The sequence below is a fragment of the Cryptotermes secundus genome, unplaced genomic scaffold (genome assembly GCF_002891405.2).
Source record: "Cryptotermes secundus unplaced genomic scaffold, Csec_1.0 scaffold160, whole genome shotgun sequence".
Lineage (NCBI taxonomy): Eukaryota > Metazoa > Arthropoda > Insecta > Blattodea > Kalotermitidae > Cryptotermes > Cryptotermes secundus.
Window position 1 is genome coordinate 1,205,059 of NW_019745080.1, and position 8,723 is coordinate 1,213,781.

Here is an 8,723-nt window from a genome sequence, read left to right on the forward strand (position 1 = left end):
ATAAAGGAAAACACACAAACTTTAATCGACGCAAGTAACGAGGTTGGTCTACAAGGAAACACAGAGAAAACTAAGTATATGTTATTGTCTCGTCACCAAAATGCAGGGCAAAATCATGACAGAAAGATAGAAAACAGATGTTTTGAAAATGTGGCCCAGTTCAGATATTTGGGAACAACGATAAGAGATCGAAAACTGATTCAGGAGGAAATTAAGAGGCGATTGAACTCAGGTAATGCTTGCTACAATTTAGTCCAGAACCCTTTGTCTTCTCATCTGCTTTCAAAAACATAAAAATTAGAATATACAAAACTATAATTTTACCTGTGGTTCTGTATGGGTGTGAAAGTTGGTCTCTGACATTAAGGGAGGAACATAGACTGAGGGTGTTTGAGAACAGGGTGTTGAGGAGAATATTTGGACTGAAGAGGGATGAAGTGACAGGAGGTTGGAGAAAACTGCATAATGAGGAGCTTCATAACTTTTACTCTTCTCCAAGTATAATTAGAATGATCAAGTCAAGGAGGATTAGGTGGGCAGGTCATGTAGCACGAATGGGGGAGATGAGGAATGTGTATAGGATATTGGTGGGAAAGCCAGAAGGAAAGAGACCACAGGGAAGACCAAGGCGTAGGTGGGTGGACAATATTAGAATGGATCTTAGAGAGATAGGATTGGATGGTATGGATTGGATAGATCTGGCTTAGAATAGGGACCAGTGGAGGGCTCTTGTGAACACGGTGATGAACCTTTGGGTTCCATAAAACACTGGAAAATTCTTGAGTAGCTGCAGAATTGGCGGCTCCTCCAGAAGGGCTCAGTTCCATGAGTAAGTAAGTAAGTATGGTACACAGTCGTAAAGCATAAAAATTAGAATATGCAAATCTATAATTTTGCTTGTGGTTTTGTATGGATGTGAAATTTGTCCTCTGACTTAGAGGGTGTTTGAGAACAGGGTGCTGAGGAGAATATTTGGACTGAAGAGAGATGAAGTGATGGAAGGTTGGAGAAAACTGCATAACGTGGAGCTTCATAACTTTTACTGTTCTCCACGTATAATTAGAATGATCAGGTCAAGGAGGATGAGATGGGCAGGGTGTGTAGCACGAATGGGGGAGGAGGGGAATGCATATAGGATATTGGTGGGAAAGCCAGAAGGAAAGGGACCACTATGAAGACTGAGATGTAGGTGCATGGATAGTATTAAAATGAATCTTAGATAAGATGGGGTGGCATGGACTGGATGATCAGGGTTAGGATAGGGATCAGTGGAGGGCTCTTGTGAACATGGTGGCTGCACAATTGGTGGGTTCTCAAGAAGGGTTCAGCTCTGTGAAGTTAGTTAATTATGGCAAACAATCTTTCTGTAAGTCACAGTCAGTGAAGCAGCTAATCAAGAAATCACCTGTTGTGAAGTATGAACCTTCATCACTGTCACAAGAAGAGCTCATTATTGGACTTGGAATTCTGAACTAGTTCATATCTCAACACCCCAATTCTCTAAGATCCATTCAAGTTTTATCCTCTTGTCTCTTCCTAGATTATTTCTCTTGCAATTTTCCAGTCAATTTTTAATGACGTTATAGTATCTAATTATTAAACAACACAGGTTTAGCCATGATAGTGCACAAACAGTTTGCTAAAGACATGAAACTTCTTAGTATGTTCCACAGTACAAGTGTCAGGCAACTGACAACTATATGGGGACAAAGAAATATGAACAGATATACATATACAGGCCAACTGTCTATATGTATTAATTTATGAAAGGCGAAATAAGGAGTTTGATATTTATGCATCAGTGACACTAAATCATAATCTGCACATTACAGATTCAAGCAAAATGAATAATATGTAGAACTGGCCAAAGAAATCAAACAAGTGGCAACTGAAATGGATTCATATTTGGCCACACTGAGGGCCTCGACTACAAACATAAACTGCTGAAGTCTCACCAATGAGCTAGAGAACTTAGAAACTGAAATACTTGTCATTGTGAATACAAAATTGATTGTTTTTGATACATGCCGTATAGGAAGACATTTCATGAATGTCTTGTAAAAGCTGCAGTAGTTAGAGATGAGAGTACTTTAGTAAGAGTTTATTGTATTGATCTTTGTTTACAAATGCCATGTTGTATTAGTCCTTCCCAGTTCAACGGTGGAGTGGGTGTGCCACTTCGTATTTTTGCGTGTTCTGATTCTGAGGCCCACTGTGGCATGGTGTTTTTTTGAGGTTACTGAAATTTAGGAAAGTTATTAATATTAGTCGATAGTAATGTTTCTAATATTAGTTGAAATTACATAGCCCAGTGGCATGTAACTGGAACAGCAGAGAGCCGTAATGGAATTAAATTTGACTGGAAAGGGTTAATATTTCTCCATTTACTAACACTATTATATTAATGTTCCTCTATTTGTTGAGACTTATATTAATGTTTGTTGGGAGCTGAGGTAGTGCAGTCTTTATAGTGACTGGCTGTGGGATGGACAACCAAGGGGTCATAGAAGTCCCGGTAGGGTCAAGAATTTTCTTTTCTCCACATCATCCAGACCAGCTTTGTTACCTTTATATTAATATTTACCTGTTTATTAAGAGTATTATATTAAAATTTGTCCTTTTATTAAGAATGTACTGTATTAATGTTTGTTCATTTACTAAGGCTGTACTGTAATTTATGGAAAAATGAGATGAAATAGCAGAGATAACAATAACATTATTTACTTTCAATTTAATTTGCAGTCGCAGGTTGACTCGGCACGTTTTGTGGCCTACATGTGTGAACAGGTGCTGCCACAATTTGAAGAAATCTCTTCTAATGAAGAAGGGGCTGATCCTCAACTTGAGATACTGAAATTGTTTGCCGAATTGTGCACACACTGTGGCAATTTGGAGAATGCTGAGTCCAAAGTAGAAAAGGTGTTTGAAAGGCTAATTGTAAGTCAAGTTGTATTTTCTTTTTGCAAGCAAAGCAAACTTTGCAGTTTCAAATATAAATTTTAATATGGTCACATGTTAGTGTCTAGACATGGGGTTTGGATTGATAATTGGATTTATTGAACTCCTAATTCATAACTACAAGTAATTATAACAGTCTGACTACTTTAGAGACTCTGTAGATCACTATAAATACAGCACACTTCTTTTTGTTCACTAGTCGTTGCTATATAGCAGCTGCTGACAGTGTAACTCAAGACTCACTGACCGCTGACCCTAACCTCCGAGTAACTTTTCCCATTGGCTCTTGCTGTATAGCCTTGGCATGAACCACATAGTGCTGTAGGCTCCCTGTGTGCATGTCCTACACAGAATAATACCAGAACAGTGCTGAAAACAAGACGTAGCCGCTGCAGCACTATAGATATAGGGCGGGTAACCCTGAGAATTTTAAATTTTAAAATTCGAAAAAATTTTAAAGAAATTTTTAAAATTGGAATTGAAGATTTTAAAAGTGCCATTTTATGAAAATCAAATTGACGTGTGTAGGTTAACAGAGATTTTGTACATATCTGACAGATATCAGCGGGGAAGATTCTGATATATCGAAACCTGTTAGGAACAGCGAAATGAACAATTGAGAAGACTAGTGTTTTTAAATTTTAAACTACATGCAGAGTAGCAGCTACGTGAGAGTATACACCTGATAATGGCCGTTTGCAGCTGAAACATGTAGCATAGAAGAAAGGCAGACGAAAGAAATACAATAAATTGTTGCACTTAGGATGGAATTTGTGTCATATATTGTGTAGAGTGTAATAGGATGCTTAAATATAATAATGTCTTAGCTGTTCTTATTTAACTGCTTACAGTAAATTGTTAAGTTCAGGTATATATACATTGCCAGCCATTTATAGGATTGAAAGGTCACCTGTTCTTGAGCACATTGAATTCAGCTGTTTGCACACTCTGCATTTCATCAGTCTGATACATTTGTATAATCACAAAATGTGATGAATTGCTTTATCTTTAGTATGATCTTTCTTCTAGGAGTTTGTGTAACTCATTTGGTATAGCTACAGGCTGGGTAGCTGGGGTTAGATTCCTGGAATGGGTAAGAGATTTTTCTCTACACCACAGCGTCCAGACCTCTTCTGTGACCTGCCCAGCCTCCTATCCAGTTGGTACCAGGGGCTCTTTCCCTGGGATTAAAGTAGCTGGCACGTGAAGCTGACCACTCACCTCCATCTAGTACTGAGGTCAAGAATGGTGGAACTGTATCTCCACGCCCTCATGCATATTCATGGTGTGGTGCTTAACTAATTAAGCAGAGGGACAAGTTTACCTCTAGGATCTTTTATTCAAATGAAAAATAAATGTTTGGTTCCAGTGGTAAAAGAGTGGACATTTGAACAGAAAATGTTTGCAGTTTGTTATGCAGTTAATTGGTTAAGTTCCAAAACTTGTATGGGTTACCTTGCAGTAATGTGAATCATAACTTTAGATAATTATGAACATAGACTGTATTGACTAGTAAAGGAACAGAAGCCAGTTTTGTGTAATACATGTTACAACGTGACAATACTTTGTCATTTTAAAATTTAGAATGCAGCTTAAAATAAATGTTCACTGATATTACTGTGCTGATGTCTTGTACAGTTCCTATTGTTTATTTTGATTTTTAATGTTAAGACATAGAGTCAAGGGATTTATCCATCCATTTGTGTGATCTGTGATTGGAAATCATCTTGAACCAATTTTTCTTAGCTTTGGATATCAGGTACCATGTTTATTATTAATTCAGCAACAGGGTCCTGTTTCATGTGAAAATATTCTTCTCGTTTCTGATTAATCTGTTAATGAAATTAATTAACTCTGACTCTTTTGCAGTAGAATGCAAAAACTTATCACTGTTAATACCAAATACATTCCTGAACCAATTCTATCATGATCTACCTCTATGAGGTACACCTTAATTGTTGTCCTGTCTTTTCCTTCTTATTCTTCCAGGTTACCACTTTCCAACAGTTTCATCAAAATTCTCTGTGCATTTCTTAGATCCTGCATTCAAGCTAGATGGCCACCCCATTGTGACCTTCCAGAATTTAATACTTCCTCCCCCAAGGGTGGGGTGTGGCAGTCCACTTGGCACATTGGTGACTGGCCTGTTGTACCAGTCCTAGGTGATGGATGATTTGTGACTGGAACAGTCAGTGGAATGAGAATTGGCAGGGGAACAAATACTCTGAAAAAAACCTACCATCATTGCCACCACCTATGCCTTGGTCTTCAATCTGTTTAAAATAATATTAGATTGGCAGCAATTGTTATGCAATTGTGAAGGTGGTATAATTGTTTGAAAAGACTTCATGGTACATTTTTTATAATGACCATTGTTTACTCTTCATTATTTTTCCAGGAGTATATGCCTCAGCCTCCTGAGAGCGATGTAGAGAAACCCAGCCAGGAGGAACCACGTCTTGAGTTCTCTTATGTAGAATGCCTGATGTATGCATTCCATCGACTGGGAAGGCAATGCCCTGATTTCCTGACAAAAGATGCAGAGAGAATGAAGGATTTCCGGTTCAGGTTAGTTGCAGACATTAATGTATCATTTAATATTCTATAACTTGTAATTATAATTTCTAAGAAGGACGTTGTAACCTCTAGAGGACAGGTTCCCTGGGTGGCAGATGATGGAGACCACCATATATGTCAGGCTGATTTGAATGTAATGAATAAGGATCCATGGACCAAAAGGAATGCTTAATCTGGGGTCTTTAAAATACAGTGATACCCTCTGTCCAGGGTTCATGGGCATAGAAGGGGAGACTTGTTCAACAGTATTAAGGAGGCACTCTCCCCCTCATCAGACAGCCAAGATGAGGAAGGCAACTCAGCAAGGCCAAATCTGTTGCTCAAGGTCCCAGAGATGGCTCTTAAAAAGAGAGGAGTAGTCTTGGAAAATTATGTGAAAGGTGGCAAAACTCACGCTATAGTTAAGAGGCCCTTTTTCGTGTGGCAGATATTTAAAGCAGAATACATGTGGCTCTTGTGTGTTTAACTAATGGTTTTGATTACCATATTTTCTCACATAATTCAAGCACACCTACTTTTAGACAAGAAAGTTTGGGGACAAAATTAAATACATTATTTTTACCACCAGCATTCGGTCACAGATTCATAGTTAAGTATATATAAATATTAATAATTAATGTTATTTGTGTTTTCATATTGTGTAAATTATATATGTAAATATGACAGATTGTGGTCTTCTGTGATATGTCACTGTATTCTTGTAGATGGTCATCAACACTTTGGAAGAGCATGCTGCTTTAATGTTCTGCCTTTAAGATGGTGGTGGCAGGTTTTTGTGACACATCATCTATCAACTGTGGGACTGTAAATATTGTCAACTCAGAAGACCACAGTCTGAATTTTCACTGCTTTGGAAACCTCAAATCTTATAATAGCTTTGTATCTGGAATAAATGAACGTCAGAGTCAGTGAGATTTACAAAAACACTGAGTACACAGTGGAATTGAATGTGGGACATTTTTCCACACTTCTTATTTAGAATTCTTCTTGATGTATTTGTAGGTTGCAGTATTTTGCACGTGGAATCCAAGGTTACATAAAAAAGTTGCGAGAAGCCCTGCAAGGGAAGACTTCAGATGAACTGAAAACTGACGAGAACAAGATAAAAGTTGTTGCCCTTAAGACGACGTCTAACATCAACACTCTGATCAAAGATCTGTTTCACAGTCCACCGAGCTATAAAAGTATCATAAGTTTGTCTTGGAAACCAACGGCAGGAAGTGCTGTAAGTAAGATGCATAGCATCGGAGAGGTATACCAGAAAGCTTTGTAACATTTGGGCAAATTTTGATACTTGGAGACATGCTGGTGATGAGGCAAAGTGATCATGTAAGAGCATATAGAGACATTAATGAGGAAAACATAGTATGTTTTCAACGGGCTTTACAAAATGAAAATTGGATAGAAGTTTATAACCAAGAGAATGTTAATATGAAATTTAATATCTTTCACAATATCTTTTTATCATTCTTAGAAAATAGCTTTCCCATAGTATAAAAAAAGAAAGACTCTAATAAATGGATAACGAAAGGCGTAAGAGTATCTTGTAAGTATAAGAGAGCATTATACACCTTAGTCAAAAAATCAAGTAATAGTTTGAAGTTATACCATAACAGATATTGTAAGATACTGGTGAGAGCAATAAGAGAAGCAAAGAGACTGTATTATCAAAAATTAATAAGTAACTCAGAAAATAAAATACAATTAACTTGGAAGATTATCAATAAAGAAACTGGTAAAAACCAGATCTCAGATAAAGTAACAGAATTGCAGGTGGGGAAAAGTAAAGTAATGGCTCCTAAGGAATTAGTGAGAATATTTAATAAACATTTTACAACTGTAACTGAGAATTTGGCAAAAAAAATGCTGATAAAAATGAGGCAATTAAATTATTAAATACTCTTAAGTATGATAACTTGCCTGCTTTGAAATTAATACCCATAACTGAGGCAGAAATAAAGAACATACTTAAGACACTAAAATCGAAAAACTCTACAGGTTATGACAGTATTTCTAGCAGAATAATAAAATATAGCACTGATCAAATAAGTAAACCACTTGGACATATACTTAATGCATCACTTGAACGTGGAATTTTTCCGGATAGAAATTTGCATCAGTAAGACCTATACACAAAACAGGTGAGAAGGTTGTTATGGCAAATTATAGACCAATATCACTGTTAATAATCTTCTCCAAGATATTTGAAAAAGCAATGTATAACAGGATAAAGCAGCACTTACATACAAATAATCTAATTTCATCTGCTCAGTTCGGATTTAGAGAAAATAGAAGTACAATGTATGCCCTAACTAATCATATATTAAAAACTTTGGAACGACGCTGTCATTCATTAGGAATTTTCTGTGATTTGACAAAGGCATTTGATTGTGTGGTTCATGATATCCTTTTGAGTAAGTTGGCAGCATATGGACTTGGTGGTAAAACTTTAACATGGTTGAAGTCATATTTGGGAAATAGAAGGCAAAGAGTGGAATTGTATACTAATGGGAATGAAAAATGTTGTTCAGGATGGGAGATTGTTGAATATGGAGTGCTGCAGGGCTCGATTTTGGGTCCCTTGCTGTTTCTTTTATATATCAGTGACCTGTCATCAGCATTAAATACTGATGATTATTGTTGTATGCAGACGATACAAGCATATTAGTATCAGGCATTGATCTTGATGAAATCCAAGTAAGGTCTAACATTGTGTTGAATTCTTTAAGCCATTGGTGTGCATGTAATGGCCTGTCTCTAAATCTGAAAAAACTAAAGTGTTAAAATTTGATACAATTAATCGAGATAATATGTCTATCCATTTAAAGTTTAATGATGAGATATTGCATGAGGAAACCCACGTTAAATTCTTGGGCATTGAAATTGATAAGACCCTGAATTGGAAGTCACAGATTGAATCGATGCTGTCTAGATTGGGCAAGGCATGCTTTGCAATAAGAAACATTAAATTGTATAGCAATATTGAAACACTAAGGATGATTTACCATGCATACTTTCATTCAGTTATGAGATATGGAATAGTATTTTGGGGAAACTCGTTGGAGGCTAAGAAGATTTTTCTTTTACAAAAGAGGGCCATCAGGATAATGATGGGAATGAAACCCAGAGAATCATGTAGAACAGTTTTTAAAAAATTAAAAATTCTGACATTGGCCTCTCAATATATT

The 8,723-nt window shown here is 36.7% G+C and overlaps 1 protein-coding gene across 1 annotated transcript in view; it reads left to right on the forward strand.

The window, feature by feature from the left end:
* Nucleotides 1-8,723, forward strand: part of LOC111874869 (apoptosis inhibitor 5) — a 24,184-nt gene that overhangs the window by 9,634 nt on the left and 5,827 nt on the right. The window contains exons 6-8 of the mRNA XM_023870722.2: nt 2,743-2,937; nt 5,357-5,526; nt 6,538-6,760. Of these exons, the coding sequence (XP_023726490.1) occupies nt 2,743-2,937; nt 5,357-5,526; nt 6,538-6,760 (588 nt within the window). The remainder of the gene's footprint in view (nt 1-2,742; nt 2,938-5,356; nt 5,527-6,537; nt 6,761-8,723) is intronic.